The following is a 21,425-nucleotide window of genomic DNA, read 5'->3' on the forward strand; positions in this document are numbered from 1 at the left end:
GTACTCTTTACCTCCCTGCTGAGACTGCCTATTATATTTGCTGCGAAGCAGACTTCTAGCTGCATCCATACACACAAGATATGAAGAGAGAGATCAAAATGCTCAATGTAACAAGGCTTATGATTTAAGTGTCAAAATATGACTTGGTAATTATCTCACACATATCTATTTTTAATATTTTTGTCATTTTTAGATAGGTTCACGGTGACAGATTACAGTTATGTGGGAGCTGGTGAGTTTTCTTCTATTTTATGTAACTCATTGCAGCAAAATTAATCAAAATTACTGTTTCAAGTTGAGACTGCTGTGAAGAAACCACAGTAGCTCACTAGAGTTCATTTTCATGATCTATGTGGATTTCCTTTCCTTTTGTAGAAATACGCGTGTTCATATCAAGTTGCTGCTGACATACGGGGTTTTATGTAGGTCAAGTGCATTTTTATTTTTCCTTGATTGTTGGAGCTTAGCCAACATAACTGAAGGAACTGCAGTTTTTATTTTACACTGTTTTCATTTGTTTCTGAAAGGAGAAAGTGCCATGAACATCTTAGAATTAATATGCAATTGCTGCATCAGAATGTCAGCCTAAAATTCAGGTAAGTGCTTCAAGATAGTAAAAATTTTGAATTTAAACCAGAGACTGACAACAGGACAGTAGAATTACAAACACAGAGGAAAATATGGGCCTGCATTTTCCTGATGACAGTCTCCCAATACCTGCAGGGAAGTTACTGAGAAGATGAAGGCAAACTATTGCTGCAGTGCATCATAGGAGGACAAGGGACAACTGTCATTTATTGAAACAGAAGGTTCTAACTGCATATAAAGTAGCATTTTTTCATCCCAAGGACAATCAAGCAGTGGAACATGTTGCCGCAGAGAGGCTGAGCAGTATCCATCCTTGAAGATTTTCAAGCTAGGAATAGATAAGCTCAAAGCAACCTGGTCTGGTCTCATAGGTGACTCTGCTTTGAGCAGAGAATGGGTTAGCGATTCCCCAAGCTCCCGTCAAACCTGAATTAATCTTTGATCCTGTCATTTTGTGCTGTTCTGCTTAAACTTAATAGGTCCTGTGAAATTTAAGTGACCCTGCTTCATCTTTCCCCTGCTTTTGTTTTCCATTTTTTGTGCATGATTTAAAATCTGCTTCTATACAGACACAGTGTCTCTCTCCATGTGCATGATTTCCTGAATTCAGTGATTTTTGTGTGCACATCCCACACAGCTGCCTCTTCTTTTTAAGTTCTTCAGTAGCAGTGCCCCCAAAAAGAAGTAAAACTTTGGTAGCTCATAGTTTACTGTTTTTTTGGCAATAAAATTTACTTGCCGCATCTAGCTCAGTGTATTCAACATATGCAGGAGAAGATGTAGATACTGTGCCTCCTATCCATAAACCTTGCAGGTTTATTACCTACTAGGTAGCTCCAAATCCTCACAGCATTTCAAAGAGTTCTAAATAAACATGTTGCATTTAGTCTTCCCCTTCCCTAACTTAAACAGCTATTGTATATCTAGAGTTAAGGTCAACTAGCTTTTTTGGCTTTCTTACTTGTGTTCAAGCAAATACCATTGATTTGTTCTTCGAGACTTTTTTTAGAACGTTTCTTTGGAATGGGAAATTAAACAAAAATGTGTTTCTGCATGTCTAAGTTGACAAACACAGATAGTTAGCTAATTTCAGTCTGCAGCTGTGGTGACTCCACAAGCTCTCCTATGCAAAATTTCACTATTAAATATGTAGTTTGTGAAATGTCAATTCAATTTATGGGTAATTGATTTCTCTCTTAAAAAACAAACAAACAACCCACCACACACAACAGACAAGTTTCTTTGCCTCATTTTCCTACAACTTCTTCTCTTCTTCCTCAGCCTTCCCTCTCTTCTGTGTGCACTCATGTACAGACACACAAACAGGAGAGGAGACAGATGTTTTCCTTTTATCTCTGTCTTCCATAATTCTCCTGACAGCTTCAGCGTGTCTTCTCTCTTCTTTCTCTGCAGGGGTCTACTCTTGATGCTCTTTCATTCTTCCTCCACATCTTATTCTGCATCTAATCTGAAAAGACAACTGCATCTGTCTTGTCTGTGATGATTACCCATGAACCTACATCTCCAGACCTTTCCTTTGGCTTTTTGTACAAACAGAAATATTGATTTCACTGACATTTCTTTGTGAACTTGTGATCAGTAGAGCAAGCTAGACAGGGCTCCAGGACATTTCTCGATCAGTCTCTTGAATCCTTTGCTTTTCACTTTCTTCCCTAACTCCTGTAGAAAACTGAACCACCCTGCCAGTTAAGCAGCAAATCACTTTTCAGATCTCACTTCAGATCGAGGCTGTCTTGCATATTCCTTTGCATTGCTATTCTAAATTACTGTGTTTTCTGCCCATCATATCTCTTCATGTATTTTACATTAAGCAGCCAGTGTACAATAAACAGAATATTTGGGCAAAGAGCAAGCAAACCTCATTCTTTCCAAATCAAGTACCCTCAGCACTAAGCTATAGTCCCATTCTGTCCTAGTTCTCTTTTTCTTCTGTCTCTGTAACTCTTACATTTATATCCAGAACAGAAATAAGAGGGGTAGAGGACAACTCCAGCCCAGATTACTCTGTGCCATAAGAAATAAGAGAGTTAGGATTGAATTTCCCTAGCGTGACATGATAATTTAACTAATACCTCCTGGTTTCTAGGCAAATCACCAATAGGTCTATTTTTATCTAAGTAAGGTGATAATTTGTAGTCCACGTGTTTTTTAAAAGCTTATGCCATGTTTGCTCAGGTGGCAGCCCGTAAAAGAGAACTGCATGCTCAGAGTGATCAGAAACACTGAACATGCCAGATACAGATTTACCAGAAAAATAAAATTAAAATTGCTCTAAAATTACAAAATAAGCACTGGATATTCTGATATGTGAAACTGCTTCTTGTTTACTGAGAAAATGGGGTGAACTGATCTCACATTCTGTAGGCCACATTCCCTGCGGTATTATATTATCCTGTTGCCCAGTATAAATCATGTTTAAAAGAGGGTAGAATTCCCAAAGATAGTAGAAACATACAATTCTTCTGAAAATTGTCAAATGAATGGAAAAGAGAGACCCTAATTACCGTACTTCCTCATAAGGAAGGAAAGTTGCGCAGAATTCAGTTATCATTGCATTCCATTTGGCAAAAGCATGTTGGGCAGTCAGCATACACATGCTGGCCAGTCAAGCCAACTCGTGTAGAAGTCACCCCATTGGCATAAGATTATCTCCAGCCCAGGCATAACCTCTGTGTCTCCTGGCCAACGAAGTATCACAGAGGATGTCAGGAATGAGGAAGCTGGCGCTACAGTGGCAAGGTGAAACAAATTCTTAGAAAATCAGGCTTTACTAGTTCCACTGCTCATGGAAGAACATGTTTGGGGTTTTTCGTTGTTTGGTTTTTGTGGGTTTTTTGTTGGTTTTGGGTTTTGATTTTTTTTTTCCCCCAGGTTGGTCTCAGCTTCAGTCATGTGTTATCGCCACGTTTTAGAACCTAACTCATGTTGACTCAGTATTGCAAAACTGTTCCTGAAAGAGCTTTTATTCTTTCAAAATTACAGGCTTACTCTATTAAAGGGCACAAAGTGTTAGCTGTGGCCAAGAAATGTTTAGTGCAACTGAGGGTATAAGGGATATGCAGCGTCTCTAAGACACTCATCACATCTTGGCACCATCAACATAGGTCAATACTACTGTGTAAAATGGAACTATTTGAAAATAATTTTGCTTCATACCAGCTATCTGTGATTCACACTTCATCTCCTAGCTTGAGAAGAAGGATGGTACATATATCATTACAAAAAAAAAAAAAAACAAAACTGCCTGAGTATTCTCTTCTTCTGGACTATTTATAGTTATATATATTCAGATATATATAATCATAGCTAGCACGGAGCTCGTCTCTCCAATTCTCAGTCTCCTCAGTCAGGTACTCCACCCAACCTGCATAACCTAGTACTACTTTCATCATATAAGTAGGAAGCTTTGCTGGGTTTTAACATCAAGCATTGTCACATAAGTAAAGCTGCAGGAAGAACATGGACCTGCATATTTTGTGGATCCTAAAAAGAACAAAGTTCCTCAGTAGTGAGAAGTGTGCTGTCACTCTGAGCTTTTTGTAAAGTGATAATCATTAAAATGTTCAGGGATGTAATTTCAGCGCAGTCACTGAAAATGTCATTTCAAAGAGAAATGCCAGGCATATAATTCATCTTAGGGCTTATCAACCTGCATGCTAATGGAGGGAGAGAAAAAAAATATCAAGAAATAACAAAGCTGTTATTTTCTGTGCAGTTAGCCAAACACAAACAGATGAACTTTCTGAAAAATTACAGTTTGTTCCCAGGTTGAGAATTTATATGACTTATTTAATGGTTTGGCTGTAAATTGAAAAATAAAGTGGTTTGTAAAGGAATTTGGTCATTGGCTGCTGCTTTTGTTATGAATACAGTTCCTCTATAAAAGGAATCAGATTTTGACTAATGGAAAAATACAATATAAAAGAAAATAAAAAGAGATTTGGGATTAGAACCAGAATTTCCAGAACCTCAGTGCCAGTTTTTATACATATTCACCAGTGGGAAATGAGCGCAGTTGAGGTCTAACACAAAGTTCTTCTCAGAGCTGGTCTTATAATGTCTCCCTTTCTCAATGGGTGACATTAGTATTATATTTTAGCTTTGGTTTTTGAGTGTTGTCGTGAAGGGTCATACAGTCTTAAGTTTAAAGCACTTGGAGTGTCATGTCCAGTTCTGGGCTCCCCAGTAGAAAAAAGATGCAGGCATATTGAAGTGAGTCCAGAAAAGGACCACTAAGATAAATTAAGGAACTGGAGCATCCCTCCCATGATGAGAGCTTGACAGAGCTGGAACTGTTCAGCCAGAAGAGAAAGTTCAGGGGGATGTTATCAATGGATGTAAATACCTGATGGGGGAAGTAAAGAAGATGGAGGCAGGCTCTTCTCATTGGTGTCCAGGGAAAGGACAAAAAGCAATGGGCACAAAGTGAAATACAGGAAAATCCCCTTAAAAACAAGAAAAAACTTTTTAACTGTGAGAGGAGTCGAACAGTGGAATGTGTTGCCCAGAGAAGCTGTGGAGTTGTTGACCTTGGAGATATTCAAAACCCAGCTGGACACGACTCTGGGCAGCCTGCTGTAGTTGACCCTGCAGGGGGTAGGACTAGACAATCTCCGAAGATCCCTTCCAACCTTACCTACTCTGTGATTCATTAAAATGTTTTCTAGAATGCCTGCTACTTGGATTTTTTCTTTAACTATTTACAACTAAATTGCTACTGAAAATAATTCTGCTCCTTAATACTCCCTTCAATCTAAAGTCCTTAAATTATCTTGGAAACATTAATTTCAATCAACATGTAAAATATAACTGTAGTTTAAAAGATACACATCTCAGTAAGATTTAGTTTCTGCCTATTTTGCGGGTAGGCAAGAGATGTCCCAAGATGTCATAGAATAAGCTATTGGCACAGACAGGAGCAGAACCCAGGAGCTGAGGTCTAATTCTCCCTCTTTGTCAGCAGAACATACACCTGCTTTCTGATACTTGCTTCTGTATTCTCCACTTCTTAGACAGTACCTGAAAGGCTTGGTGTCCTCCATGATTCTCTGCCCCTGAATTATGTTCTCCTCCTCTTATCCACAGATTTGTGCTCTAGAAACCCTGCTTTCACCACGGAATGTAAAAATAGTATCAGGTCTTGTAGCAGCAGTAAGTCTCCAAACTGAGAGCCTAGTTTTAACACCTTTGAAGCAATGGAGAGATTCACACCAATTTTACTTGCAGACAGCCTGCAGAGGTTTCTCTGATTTTAACAGTTGCCTCCTCTATTTCTGCAGTATTTTTTAAGATCATCATGTTATTGATGCTAGCTGTGCTTCCTGTTGATTGTTTACATATCCAGTTGATGCTCTTAGCCCATAATCTGGAGTAGTTGCCATGTCATGGTAACAAAAGCACACATTATTTCCTGCCCTTTTTAGTTTCTAATAATGAATTGATTATTTATAAATATTTATTTCACTGAGTGGTAAAAATGCGTTAATTCAGTTAAATAAATCTGGTTTAATATCAGAGTTTATACTAATGAATTTAATTCCATATAGTGAACTTAATGCCATAGAAAAACTGACCTTGAGAAGCTGCTACTAAGCCTTTGGATTCCTGCAGGGGAATGCTTGCTTCCTGAAGAAAATAAGCAAACATTGTCTAAAATCAGGAAGCACTCTGTAAAGTTTTTTAAATAATTTACATGCATTTAGTATGCTACTGTTTTAAGACTCCACTTAACATTCTATATTTTACAGATAGCAATTTGTATTATATTTTTTAGATACAATTATTTTAAAAATCCTCAGATGCTATGATACTTAAGTTTAAAGAAAAACCTAAATAAAACAGCCTGTAGCTCCCATCAGAGAAGACTCAGCGATCTTGGAAAGTAAGTTCAGATGAATAGAACTCTCAAAGAAGAGGTTCATCCAGGAGGCTTAGTAAGGGACTAAGGCCATGTGCTTGATTGCTGAGCCTTGTGAAGTATGCACATGTCATTCCTAGAAATTGTGCTTGATAATAAGACCAAAAATAGATGTGCCTGGCACATGGAATTCTCATGAAAGTGAGCAAGTTTTAACAGGTGAAATTATCAGATATGTAGCATATAAAGAAAATACAGTAACAATGATGTGAAACTACACCAAGTAGAGTAACAAATGATTCCTGAAACACAGGAGGCCTTAATAGCATTTTCCTCAGTAGAAGAGTCCTGCCTTCGCCACGTAGAAGACCTTAAGACTGCTTTCTTCTTGCATCTCCTATTTGGATTTGTCCAGGGAATACACCATTGACATAAAACAGGGCTTTAATGCTATGCTCAAAGAAAATAAACACACACATCTAGTGTCACAAATGTGTCTGCTCAGAATGTAATCCTGTAAAAGAATTTGTTTACATTTAGACATCATTTGTTTACATTTTGAAAGTTATAAGTTATTTGAAGGACAAGGTAATTCAAGATTCAGTATTAAAAGGAGTAAGTTTAAGCTAATAAATAAATAAATGGTCACACTCTACAGCAACATGGTTGTTACTGTGCACTTGTTGATTTGAGATTTTTCTCTTTGTGTATGCTGTTGTGTACACATAATCATGAAACTATTTTAAGTATAATGCAGGTGTAAACTGTAAGCACTCTTGCTCAGAAGAGTTTTAGAGACCTAAGGAAAAGCCCATGACCTTTTCATATGCTTCTATGCATACTTCAGTATTTTCAAGTAACACTTTCACCTATGAAAGAACATTTGTTTAAGCATTTCAAGAGTTGAGCAATGAAATTAGGGTTGGAAACTGTAATAGTGGACTATATTTTGAAATGCGGTGCCCATCAACAACTTTCAGAACCAGTGTTTTTTGTACAACTGGAGGAGTAATGTACTAGAAACATCTGTTAAAATTCCTGTTCTCTTGATTTGGTTTTCATATCAAAGAGAAAACAGGCTTTGAGAAGTGGCTGAATTGCTACTGTGTGTATCTCACCCTCCAGTAATGGGTGCATTCCTTGTCTCTTGGCTGTATAGGATACTACAGCATTCTGTCAAAGAGCAGTAACATATTCATACATGGGGTTGCTGGTTGTGTGTTCAGATCTGTACAGCTATGACTCTGGGTCTGTGTGATTCCGGGTACCTGTCCTGAGTAGCTCACAATATGGGTCAGAACAGAGAAATGAGGTCTGCATCAGCATCCTGAAGCAGTTCAGAAACATTGCAGAGGTGGATGTGTCCCTAGTGGATGTCATTCATCAGCATTTAACTGTGGAGAATAATTGCACTGTATTATTGAACAACTAGTTGTTTTTGTACCAGTCAGCAGTCTTCATAGAATTTAGCTATGTAAAGGAAAAGTAGGATAGCAGATGTTTAAACGCAGCTAGGGCTCTGAAAGTGAGGAAAAAAATGTTTGAAAAATCTGAGATGTTAAAAAAAAAGGCAGAAAAACAGTACACTGAAAAGTTCCATATAACTCAGTGGATTTCTATTATGTACTTGGTCTACTTCTTTCTAAAGTGTTTGCATCTATGGTTTTCTAAACTGTTTTCTAACTGATTTGCCCTCTTAAGTTCTTATTATTCACACTATCTAGGAAGATCACCTCCAGGCAATCCTCAAATCTGCTCTTCATCCAGATACCACCTTTGGAAGCAGAGTCCCTGACACTCTGAGCTGCACTTGGGACAAAACTGCGGGGAGGGGAAAGGGAAGGAAAGGTACCTTTCTTGCACTTTCATGGCTGGCTCTTAGAGCCCTGATAGTTTCTGAGTGCTTGAGCTGCTTTACAGCTGTTTTGTTCTGTGTACTGGTGATAGCCAGCCAAGACTGTTATAAAACACTGGCAACCTTGTCAGAGGTGTAGCCATTCTTTTCTCATGCACTCTGAGGGGCCCACAAATTTCAAGTGGAAGGAGACCTTACTGGAGACAGAGTTCTGACTATTCTGGCTCTAGGTTTCTACCATGCCCCGTTAAACAAACAACCTGAACTGAACATGAAAGTCGGGTGCCAGTTATCTAATAAACAGTGTCAGATCATGTAGTCAGCATACTGTCAGTGGAGCAACTCCAGGATTAAATTAAAGGAGTCATTTAAAACTTGGTTGTGTTATTCTTCAGTGCTTTTTCCATTTAAATGATATGAAATATGTTGCTACTTAGGGCCTGCAGCCACAAAGATGCAGATGTATGACCATAAAAGGCGTCACTGAAAGGGGAACACAAAAAGTTGCAGGTAACAATAATGACTGAAGTTGTAGATCCAAGTTTCAATAAAAATGATTTTTACATCAAATGAAAAGGTCAGGCTTCATGTAAGCAAGGATTTAAAAGACTGTATTGTTATTACCCAAAGTAAAACCCACAGTTACAGCAGTTTTCCTCCTGCCATTTCATAAATGTCAGCATGAGGTTTTTACTTCAGGGATTGTAGGAGAAATATTATGGATTAAATGCAAAATGAATGCTTTTACTGTTTCAAATATGATTGGGCAAGTGGGCACCTACAAAAAATGCCTAATTAAATGTGACTGTAATGGAATGTAAAATAAAATGGGCTGGTGTTAATTACAAAGACTGGTGCTTGATTTCTAGAGATCAAAATTACCATGTTTAAAATTGTTTCAGCTGTTAGTAAAATTTACTAGGTTGCTGCAATTTACCATGAAGTCCACCATATAAAGGGGAAGCATGAAATGTCCTAATGCTTATGCTTTTTCTTTGATTTCTTGTAAATATCAAATACTTCTAAAAGAAATGTCATTGATATATTGATATTTCAGGTTGATGACACTCATATTTTCTTTTTTTTTTTTTTTTGGATAGTTTTGTGAGATAAACTTTGTCCCATTAAAACATGCATATCTGACATTTCAAATAGTTGGGCATAAAAAATCATCTTCATCTACCTTCAGATATCGAAACTTTTCAATTTCAGTCAGTTTTCTTTTAGGTGAAATGAAAGGTGTCCTTATGGGGAACTTCAACTTGCCAGATGTCAACTGGGAATATCACACAGCTGGCGGATTCAGGTCCAGAAGTTTGCAAAAGCATCTAGACAATAACTTCTTGGTGCAGGTACTAAGGGAACCGACCAGGAAAGGTGCCTTCCTAGATTTGATTCTCACTAACACACAAGGTCTCGTGGTAAAAGTGGCAGCTGGTGGCTCCCTTGGCCACAATGACCATGAAGCGGTCAGGTTCAAAATCTTTGCTAAGAGGAGGAAAACTGACAGCAAGCCCTCAACTCTAGATATGAGGAGAGCAGACTTCAGGCTGCTCAGAGAAATATTTAGTAAGATTCCCTGGGAAGAAGCTTTTGAAGGTGTTGGGATCAGTGTTGGTCATTTTTTAAGTACCACCTACTAAGAGCACAGGACCAGGCCATTCCAAAGTGCTGAAAATCTAGCAGGCAAGGTAAACTACCAGTCACTAGTGGGGTTCTGCAGGGATCCATCTTAGGGCCAGCACTCTTCAATGTCTTCATAAATTACTTAGACTCGGGACTTGAGGGATTGCTTAGTAAGTTTGCTAATGACACAAAATTGGGAGGAGCTGTCAACACTCTCGAGGGCAGAGAGGCCCTGCAGAGGGATCTGAACAAATTGGAGAACTGGGCAGTCACCAACCACATGAAGTTCAGTGAGGGCAGGTGCTGGATTTTGCATCTGGGACATGGCAACCCTGGCTGTACATACAGACTGGGGGATGAGAGGCTAGAGAGCAGCTCTTCAGAGAGGGATCTGGGGGTACTGGTCAACGGCAAGTTGACCATGAGCCAACAGTGTGTCCTGACAGCCAAGAGGGCAACTGTGTCCTGGCTGCATCCAGCACAGCATTGCCACACGGACAGGGGGGTGATTGTCCCACTCTGCTCTGCACTGGTGCGGCCTCACCTGGAGCACTGTGTGCAGGTCTGGGTGCCACAGGATAAAAAGATATAAAGCTACTGGAGAGTGTCCAGAAGAGGGCTATAAAGTTGGTGAAGGGTTTGGAGAGGAAGCTGTATGAGGAGCGGTAAAAGTCACTGGGTTAGTTCAGCCTGGAGAAGAGGAGACTAAGAGGAGACCTCATGGTGGCTACAGCTTCCTCACAAGGGGAGGAGGAGGGGCAGGCACTGATCTCTTCTCTTTAGTGACCAATGACAGAACCCGAGGCAATGGCAGGAAGATGTGCCAGGGGAGGTTTAGGTTGAACATTAGGAAAAGGTTCTTCCCCCAGAGGGTGGTGGAGCACTGGAACAGGCTCCCCAGGGAGGTGTCACAGCCCCAAGCCTGGCAGTGTTCAAGAGACTGGACAACATCCTCAAACACATGGTGTGAACTGCGGGGTTGTCATATGCAGTGACAGGAGTTGGATTCGATTCTTGTGGGTCCCTTCCAATTCAGATCATTCTGTGATTCTGTGACTCACATTATTTTGCTTGCAAGCAGTTTTGATTGGTGACTCCAACACCCCACCTTCATACGTTTCCCTTTGGCCCCTAAACTGACTGGTGTTTTTTTAATTTTGAAGAAGCAGAACTTAAGTGTGGACTCCAGTGTTCCAAAGTCATTACTCAGTGTAATAAAGCTTGTAGAACTTAGTAATTATATGACACACCATAGATCTAACCTGAGACTGAGTGCAAAGAAGGAAACATTTCACAGCCACTGAAGCTATACAGTGAACAGTAAATCAAGAACATGACATGTGTCTTCTTTACTCTGTCAAAGATGCGATATTACCGGTTAGAAATGCATTCATCAGTAAGAGACATAATACCATGCTGCAGTTTCTAAGGAATAGAGCAAGCGAGTTAATGAATAAATGGGTTAAAGAATGAAAAAATTAATAAAGTTACCTTTAACCTCTGGAGATTGCAGTGTAAGTCTTTATTCTGTAAACAAGTACATAGAAATCTCAGTCTGTAACCTCAGGTTCATTTCTTTATAATTCAAAACAAATGAAAAATCTAAACCACAATTGACCATGACTGAGAATCTCCAAGGAAGAGCAGGCTGAGATGAAGATGAGGTGTAGATCAGGTTAGTTCATTCAGTTGATATATTCATTGTTAAGAAAGGAGAAGGGGCATTCATACCCCTGATCAAAGGCTGTATTCAGTTCCTTCAGAATACATATCTCAGCTTTTAGGACCTTCAGTATTCTTCCACTGCAAAACTGTAATTTATTTTGATGGAAGATGAGCATCTATGTGGAACTTGACAGAGGTGTGAATACTTGACTTTCTGTAATGAGACACTCCTCTTAAGGAAGCCGTGTGGTTTTTACTGATGTCAGAGGTTAAGGCCACCTATGTAAACACCTGTGGCAAATAATCTGTCTGTAAATTGTGTTCAACACTAACCTACTCAGGAATTACGTATGGGAGGAGATCTACAAAATGCCACCAAGATTAGAGCTAGGCGTGGTAAAGATACCTCTCTGTGTATCCATTTAATTCTGTATTAAAGGGAGTATAATGCTTTAAGTCAGAAGTGCTAAAAGATTAATTATTTTAAGCTCAGGAAAGCAAAGACTGAAGGTTAAATATTGTGTTATTTTCATTATTGTCAGCAATTTCTCTCAAATAAATGTATTGTTCCCTCAGTTTTAGATTACTAGGATAACATTGTTTCATTCCTTTAGCTAACCAGTGTGCCATTTCATCTGTGTGTGGTGTTCGTGGCAGCCTTTAGCATGCAACCACAGAGCTCTTTCATCAACAAGTTTGAAGCTTGGGGAACATGTCTGAGAAATTTTCTTGTTCACAAGTAATAGGACATTGAGTGTTTATATCAGTTTGATTGAGTAGTAATTGTGCTCTTTTACAGAATAACTTTACAGTCACTTAATAATTCAAGTGTAAATATACAACATGTACTCAGAAAGAGACAAAGAAACAGCTGCTTTTACGACCTCATACTGAGGACCTCCTGAAAAAGAGAACACTGAAACAGCAAACAATTATTTGGCCAATAGTTTGCTCCCACTGATATTGTTAACTATTGAGTGTATTTGTGATTGAACAAGAACATTTATTCCCCTGCAGCCATGTTCTTTCCCTTACAGCCTTACCACAGCCATAAAGCTTTGAAGTGTCTCCAGACGACACAGACTCAGCCAACATGGGTTGTCTCAGTGAGCGGGAGTAAAGAAGCTGGGCCAGAGCCAAGGTCACAGCTTTCTTCAGCATTAAACTGCTGGTGCTGGCAGGCTGTAGGATCCAGGAGGTGCTTCTCCTCCACCCAACCCCATTGCCAGTGTTCACCAAGAAAAGGCTGTTTGGGGCTGATATCCAGTGGTTGGAGCTTTGAAACACAAAGGAGATACTGGATAGATTCAAAATTACAACTTTATCTGACCCTTTACTTCCCAGTGCCAACAGATGACTTGTTTTTTCCCCCTTCTATGTCCTTCTTCATTGCCTCTTCCTCTCAGATTCACTCCATAAACCTTTCACACTTTTTTCCATTACTGTGTTCCTTATACTGGTTTCAAAGTCTTGTTCCTTTGCTTCCTGTAAAGTTCCAGGCATTTTAGCCTCTCTCCTCACCTCTACACCAGCATCTTCCCCCAGAAATGTTAAAATTGCAAAACATTTTGTGCCAATGCATTGCTTATTGCAATGCAATTCTGTACATAATTGAAGATTATCAGAAATTTTTCATTGCAACATGTTTTCATTGGTTAAAAAAAAAGTTATAATACAACTGTAATTATTTGCTTAGATTTCAGAGCATGTTCTACTGGAAAATTTCAAACCAAAACGGTTAATGTTGATATTTGGTGATATTTATTAATTTTGGAATCTTGAAAATTTGCATGCATTGTCTTTGGTTGAAAAAGAATTTTCTAAAACTGGTTCTTCATAGGTGGTGTCCAGTTTATGGGATATTCTGAAAATATTTTGTGATGAAAATAATCTTTAGTTTCAAACCAAAAATATTCAAGTTTTGACTTGAATATTTAACTTGCTGTTATATCTCTTTCTTTCAGGCCATATTACTAATTGTTTATTTACATTTTCATTTCTTAAGAGCAGAAACTCTTTTTTGTACAGTACCTAGACAGTGGGATTCTATCTTTGTTCTCAGGACTATCACAATAAATATGATTTGAATAATGATTATTTGAGGTAGAAATAACTTGGGCAAGAGTCATTGTTCTGGTTAATGCAGGAGGTAAGGTCAATTCTATCCTGATACTTTCCAGTCACTGATATGAACAAGCCAGTGCTTATGGCACTATTGTAGCTTTAGTAAAGAATACTTTTTATATCGATCATATTATGTAGGCATGAGTCACTAGTTGATGGTATCACTTCCTGATGAAGGCAGCTATGAAGGCAGAATAAAATTTGCTGGTAGGATAGAACTGTATCTTTTGATGTAGTACAAAGAAGTAGAAATCAGAAAACCCCCAGGAAAGTTTATTTTTATTTATTGATCATAACCATACATTTCCTCGTAGAACTAGGTTTCCTTTTAAATGTGGAACAATTGCATAATTTTAAAAATGTCTCTCTGAAGTGATAGAATTCTTCTATTTAGCCAATCTTGAGTCAAACTGTGTTCCCAGCATGCACATTGACAACCAGATCTCTGTCCTCTCTAAAACAAGGAACACTTAGTGGACTCCATCTTTAAACTACATTTCACCTTCTGTCCTAGTTGAGTAACTTCACCACAGACATTATTTCTGCCATATTCAGTTGTATGTTATCTATGCCGTTTTATGTATACACATTGAAAAAAAACCCATTTATCTCCCTCAATTAAATCTGATCCTTTGTAACAGCATAATGTCTAGCTGCCAAATAATTTCATGGTATTTTTATTGTCTCATTAGCTTCACTGAAATGGAGCCAAACAAAATACTACCCTGGTAACTGAGTAATACGGCTTTCCACCTGGTCTCCAGGCAATACAGACCATTCTTAATGTTAGTCGTAAAAATATTCTATTTTGTTTCAAATTGTTTAAAGAGAGAAGATTTTATAAGAAATAATATGATGAAGTTAGTAATTTCAAAGTTAGTAATTTCATGTATAAATTGTTTTTCTTGCTCTAGCAGATAAGTTGCCCATTGAAGATCATGTACACTTTTTCTTCACAGCATAGTGTATTCAGATGGGATAACAAAGAACACTTAGTGCCCTTTTTGGTAAAACACTGAATTTCAGTCTGTTAGAGGAAGCGGAATCAGGTAGCCCCATATATGTGAGGCTGCTGTAGCTCTGTATCCTCAGGTTCTGCCAGTAGCAAAGCTGAGCATCTGTTTCCAGTGAGTGGTCACACAGAGACAATACATACAAACACAGGCCACATACATCACCAAAGATATAACATATTCATTTACACAGATATGTGTGTATTTGCACAAAAAAAAAATGGATCACTCTAGGAGGTGGTCTTAAGTGCTCAGTCCACGCAGTGGCTGGCCCCAGGTCCTCTGGCCTCCCCAGCTGCAGGGGAGCTGCACATGAGCTCGGAGGTTTGCAATCCCACTCCTCCCTGGCTTATACAGCTGGAAGTTCACTAGTATCCAAATGAACCCACTTGGACAGAAGCTATTTACAGTAGGACTTAATGAGAATATAGGATAGACCTCAGTGATCAGACACACATCTCAGTCAGACAGGCCGCCAACTGAGACTTGACTGAACCCTTACTCCCATTTTCACCTTATTTTCCCATGCGTGTTTCTCACCAGTCCAGTTTGATCCCTTCCTTTCTTCCCTAAATATTTTCCTCCTTGCATCCCTTAATGAGTGCTATACCTCCTTCAATCTGTGAGGCATATGGGCTTTGGTTGGTTGCCTCCTCTTGATGGGTTCCACACAAGGGACAATGGTCTGATTGTGCTTTGGTAGTCTTAGGTGTCACCTAAGTTCCTTGTGCCCCATTTTCACTGGTGAGGTTGCTGGTGTTCTGCTCTGTCCCCATCAGTTTTTATCTGATCCTGTCCTGGCCTTTGTGTAGATGGTGATTAGCCTTTAATCACAAAGCCTAGCACAGTCTACTGGTAAATCTGAACTGCTACAAAATTTTGTGTTTTTATTGAAACAGATACAGTGTACAGTAACATGGTATTTTACCATGGTCACTATTATGTATTGACTTACAGTGTCACTATCTGAATCAGCTAATACAAAGAGTGACATTTTGGCTCTTTATGTTTTAGGAATAAAGTAGTGATACTTCTAGTAATATGCTAATCGTAGATTTTTTTTCTCTTGCAGATTATCGAGTGATCCAACATTCATGAAAGAGAGGAACAAAAATCTTCCTTCCACACATGAATACTTTAGGTAGGAAACTGGACTTTATACTTCATGACTATTCTATACATAAATAATATTTAAAATTGTTATAGCAATATAATGACTGTGGAATTGGGCTTGGTAGTTGGTAGAGATGAACTTCCATCATATTTCAAGAGCTATGTTCAAGTTCTAGTGTAAATTCTAGCTTTCAGGCTCTAAAATTTTACTCTTCACAGCTTATACATTTCTTGTCTGTAAAAGACTGCTGTAAAAATAATAATCCTGAAATTATGGCTAAACATACAGAACACCAGGGAAGAAATTAAAATATTCAGGAGCTGTGAGACAGGTAGGGTAATATTGCTATTAAGAGCTAAATTATGTTTTATTGGGAAAACAAAGGCAGTAGAGGTGGTATTCAGATTTAAAAAAAGAAGAAAAGGAAATTATCTATTTTTAGCTTTTGCTATATTTCTGGCATGAGTCTGAGCAAAGTACTAAATTGTTTTCGGTCTTAGTTCCCTATCTGTAAAGTAGGGTTAATGGTGCTTCCTTCCTGTTGTCTTGGCTTTTCTTGTCAGTTTGGGTGTTGAGAGCTTTAAAGGGAGTTTCGGGCTCAGTTCTTTGAAATCAGTAGGAGTTAAGTGCATAAACACTTTGATGGAGAAGTGTCTAAACTATTTGCAAAAATGTGAGGTTTCATTATTTTCCTTTTTCAAAAATGATTTAAGTCTTTCAGACTGAGGAGCACATCTCCACGGGTGAGAGAAGTTGTTCATTATCATGTTGACTGCTAATCAAAGGAGGGACTACAAAGTGTTGTTAGGAGAATGTTTATTTAAGAGAGACATTTTGGAAAAACATATTAGAAATACTTGTGTAGGCTTTTCAGGTGAAATCTAAAAGAGCTTGCAGGTGCTTCCAGTTCATGCAACACAGAAATATGAAGTGCCTGATCCCAAGAAATTAACTGAATGTCTAATGTGCCCTTACATAGCCAACACCAGGAACTAAGTATCCTCACAAAGCACTCCACCTATGTGCTAAAAGTAGCCATCTGGAATCAGTCACAAGAAATTCAGATCAGAGACATGCCTGAACTCTCTGTCTTCTCTGAAGCCTACATATCTCCATGAAGGCTGCACTGAGTGCCTGAGAGATTCAGAATTTGGAGACTTCAAATGAGGGCTTGTTCAAAGAGGGGAAGCAGAGCTTTGGACACACTGCACATCCACATTTTTTAATTTGCAGTATAATCCCAACTAGCACTGTTATTCAGAAACACATCAAGTGACAGTGATGGCCAGGTCTTGGCTAGGCACTTGAGAACTTGGTGTGGCAGACTCATGCAATGATAGCAATATAGTTGAATGCTTGGCCAGTACGATTCTGGACAGTCCAACAGAGTGTCAGGTTCTTGCTTTATTCTGTTCTTTATTTGTACTTGGTTCCATACAGCTGTAGTTCAGCCTTTCAGGTGGTAATGAAATACAGTGTTTCGAGAACCCTTCAACTGCCTTCCTCCAGGCCTGTTTATTTTTATAACTAGTGGGAAAGTGAACCTTGTTCAGTACAGACTGATACAGTACTTTCGGCTTTAGATTTCTTGAGGAGCACAAGCAAAGCTTGTCATGGATGTAATGTCATTGTCAATGGGTGCTATACAGTTGCTCCCCTTCCTACAAGCCTGAAAACATTGCAGATAGAAAGTATTTCCATCTGTGCAGAACTGAGTAAAGACTTTTTTGCTAATCTAAATAAAATAATTCATCAGCATAGCCAAGGAAGAGAGATAAAAGAATCTAAGAACTAGAACTCAGTTAGGACAAGGACTTTTTTTCTCTCAACCCTGCTCCACAGTACTTGATTTCAGTATTGGTACTTATCTTTCATATTTGTCTAGTAGCATTGTGAGCACAGTTTTCAAATGTACAATATAATAATATTATTAATTGCAGAGTGGTGTTATTTTATAGGAATATCTAGCACATCTGTGCTTTCTAGAACCCCACTAATCATTTCCATTTCCATCAAGGCACACTGTTTTCTGGGGTGCAGTGTGCAGCTCTTGAATGCTATGTAACAGCTGTGTTAAAAGGAAGAAATTCAACTATAATGTCAGAATGTAATAACTTCATTGGAATGAAATCACAACCTTCAAAAAGGAGGCATATGATCTTTTAATTATCAGTTACTCAACCTTTGGTTTTGTATGACATCCTGGCAAATGAATGTCCACTGTGTCCCTTATAAAAAAAATGCATTCAGCCCTAAAAGTGGAGCATTCCCTCACAGCATCTTCAGTAATGCTCGTTACTCTTTTATGAAAACATTTTCAAGTCATAGATACCAGAGATGCACTTTTGATATGGTTATGACAAAGTGGGCATTATTTTTTCTATTAAAGCAAGTATTACATCTCTCCAGAAGGCTTAGAAATTTTCTTTGAACCACAAATACCGAATACCAGGCAACCATGGAAACATAGGCACTGAAAAAAATTGAAAATGGTTAATGTGCCTGGAGCTTCCTGGCCACTGCTCTGCTGCTGCTTACATTCCTTCAGAAAGCAATACAAATATCAGCTTTTCTAAGATGCTTTGAAGCATGATCTTCTCAGCAGGGGGATTGGACTGGATTTGAGGTCCCTTCCAATCCCTGACATTCTGTGATTCTGTGATTCACATAAACAGAGGCTTTGATAATTGTTTACTAGAAAATATTTTGAAAGCATTAAATCCTGAATGTAAAATAGGACATCCAGCCATCTCACACTTCCGCACAGCTTTCTAACTGTTAGTAACTGAAGGTATTTAACTTGAACTGAAACACTGGCCTGGAAAGTTTATCCTGGATCATGAAGTCCAGTCCTCAGCTGTCACAACCAATGATGTCATATTTCATAATAGATCACACTACCCAGGAAAATTAAATGGTAATTTTATGCTTAGAAGGCTATTTGAGAAACTCATTGCTGTGAGCTAATTATGGCCATCTATTCTTGTTCCACCAGTTGCTAGAGTTTACACATTCTTGTTTTCTTATTTTGATGCAAATCTCCTGCTACGTTTATAGAAGATAACCATCCTTGCCTGGAGTAAAAAGCCAGTTCTTTAAATTGCCATCATGAGACAGCCTCTGTGTCCACTGCTCATCCTTGTAGCTGTGTTCTAAATCTGTTCTATACTGGTTAACTTGGGTTTTCTTCTGTGGCAGTAATAGGTCCATATTCCTCTCCAGTATCTGTCCTGTTCTTTTTCACATCCACATTACAGAAGTGGTTCACAATCACCCCATTTTTAAAAAATGAACAGTGCCAAGGAAAAATACTTGATTTTAAATGCATTATTTTCATCTTATTTCTATTAATTCAGTTTTGTAGGTCTTCTTTCTTTTCAAAATTATCACATTTTCCTTGCAGAGTGCTCTAATACAGATATTTCTTGATGATGCCTCTCTTTTTTCGTCATATCGACAAATCTCATTCTTTTACTCACTGTAGTCAGTTTCTCTTACCTGTCAATTCTTCAAACAGAAAAGATAACTCTGTAAAAAGTAAAAAAAAAAAAAAAAGTCATTGAAGTCATGGTACCAGTTCCCTATAGGAAATCACTGTATAAGTCTCAGTTGGAAAGGCTGTATTTTGCAAATGTTCCAACCATTTTTAGAAATAATAAAATATTGTAAGTGGTATCACATATGCATGAAATAGTTACTGTTTGTAGTTCATGATTTCACCTTTGTTTGAGAAAAATGTGCCTTGCTCTTGTCTAAGCTCAATGGTCTGTTCTCCACATTAAATAACAGCAAGTTTTCAGCATGTGCTTCCACAAAACTAGAATTCATATTTAGATGGTTTTCTCTCCACTGACTGTGTATGCACAGCTTGCTGTGGGCTTAAAACTAACCCAGATGTGGTTTTGCAGCCTGTAGCTCAGTTATGTGTGTGAAACATGGCTCGTTAGTCAGAAGTGGTAGATGGAAATGTAGCCACATTCTTCTCCACATTCTCCACAGTAAACATGTTTTAAACTCAGTTAAATTAACTGACACTTCATTTGCCTTTGTGCTTGGAAAACATTTATATGCTGATGGATTATAGTTTCTTGATACAGAAAATGAATTGCATAAAGAAAATTGAGTCATCTGATAAACCACAAAGAATTTTTCCTCAGCAAAGGGACAGCTTTTTCCCACGCTGTGCTGCACTGAATGGGTTTCAAGTATACAAATACCTGTAAGATGTGCTTGATAGGAGTGGAAAACTGAGGTAAGGAGTTCCGTATTTAGATAGTAAATTGTTCTTCTTCAGTTTCAAAGGGTGAGGTTGGCTACCGAGAATCTAATAGCTGATTCCAGTCACCATCTCCAAGCAGGAAGCATATTAGTGGGAGCAGCAGGAGGTTTGCTTTAGGTTAATCTGCCTTGTCTTCAGGCAAAGCAAACGGATTTAGCAGCAACAGGGACTCCCATCACCCTCATCTGTAACCAGAATCCTGAGGACATCTAGTGGTGTCAGCTCACCGTGGGGACTGGGTCTTCACTGCTGGTGGCTTCCCACTTGCACCTCTGTATTTCAGCTGAGTTCGCAACACTGCCTCTGGCCCTTACAGGTTGAAGAAAGAGGCATAATTGCATCCCATCTTGTATTTTCACCTGATAAATTGACTGTGAAGTTATGTAACTTTTCCCTTGGTTTCTTTTCTCTGATCTTGACTTTTCCGATGCAGTAAAAACAATAAGGTGAATGAACAGAAAGAGAAGCATCCTTTAGCTCAGGTGATCCTGAATTCAGCATTGCTAGTCTCAAATATTCAGAAGTCAGGAGATTGGCTAAAATCCTAAACACCTAAATAAATTATAGATATTTTGTATTTGCCATCTGTTTTCAGGACTCTCGAAGTTCAAATGTGTTGAGCTCTCTGTATCAACAGAGGTAAAAGCGTATTTTTCCTACTAAAAGGCTAAATTAATGAGTCTAAAAGTCAGAGCTTTAAAAAAAGCACCCAGTATCCCAATATGCAAAATAAATATGCAGGATTTGTTAATGCCATGAAATTGTAATCTTAGCACTGCTAACTATTCAAAGATGTTCTGGAGAATGTCATTACTACTGTGTGATCCAGGTTTTCTACTTCTGAAGTGGAACTGTATGTATAGGCACTACTTTTTGAGAAGTAAAAGTCAATTAGCTGCAATTCAAAAAGGACTTTGATCAAGCCAAGTGATACATATTACATTTTAAGCATTGTCATTGACATGGCATGGTGGTCTATTTTTCAGTGAGCCCTTGATCTGATATTTCCTCCTGAGGAGAAGTAGACATCATGAAGCAGAAATTGAGATCATCAGTTCAAATTATTTTGCTATTTGCTCTGACTGCAGTGCGTCTGACTGGTAAGTACAACACTTCCTGACACTTGTTTTTCCATAAACCACTTTATTTAGAAAAGTCTGAGGCTTTACCTAATCTATCATGACCACCACTGGAGCCTGTACATATTTAAATTACCTTCTTCTAAAGTTTGTGTAGAGATTTGGAAAATTGTTCGAGTGCTATTTTCTTTTTATAGTATTAAT

General features: G+C 38.4%; 1 protein-coding gene and 1 long non-coding RNA gene across 17 annotated transcripts in view; one reads left to right on the top strand and one right to left on the bottom strand.

Annotated features, from left to right (window-relative positions):
- The window catches only part of PRLR (prolactin receptor), a 153,048-nt gene that overhangs the window by 111,442 nt on the left and 20,181 nt on the right, over positions 1 to 21,425 (top strand). For 14 of the 16 annotated variants that reach the window (XM_071802265.1, XM_071802269.1, XM_071802266.1 and 11 more), the window contains 2 exons: positions 15,822 to 15,890; positions 21,129 to 21,242. In XM_071802265.1, coding sequence (XP_071658366.1) covers positions 21,173 to 21,242 — 70 coding nt within the window. In that variant the 5' untranslated portion in view covers positions 15,822 to 15,890; positions 21,129 to 21,172. Of the gene's footprint in view, positions 1 to 8,103; positions 8,315 to 8,758; positions 8,832 to 9,548; positions 9,674 to 15,821; positions 15,891 to 21,128; positions 21,243 to 21,425 lie in introns of those variants that run through there. The other 2 variants (XM_071802280.1, XM_071802281.1) reach the window with 2 other exon arrangements.
- The window catches only part of LOC139826447 (uncharacterized), a 29,548-nt gene continuing 24,448 nt past the window's right edge, over positions 16,326 to 21,425 (bottom strand). The window contains exon 3 of the long non-coding RNA XR_011736518.1: positions 16,326 to 19,391. This is a non-coding gene — a long non-coding RNA (uncharacterized lncRNA). The remainder of the gene's footprint in view (positions 19,392 to 21,425) is intronic.

The sequence above is a fragment of the Patagioenas fasciata genome, chromosome Z, assembly GCF_037038585.1.
Source record: "Patagioenas fasciata isolate bPatFas1 chromosome Z, bPatFas1.hap1, whole genome shotgun sequence".
NCBI classification, from domain to species: Eukaryota; Metazoa; Chordata; class Aves; order Columbiformes; family Columbidae; genus Patagioenas; species Patagioenas fasciata.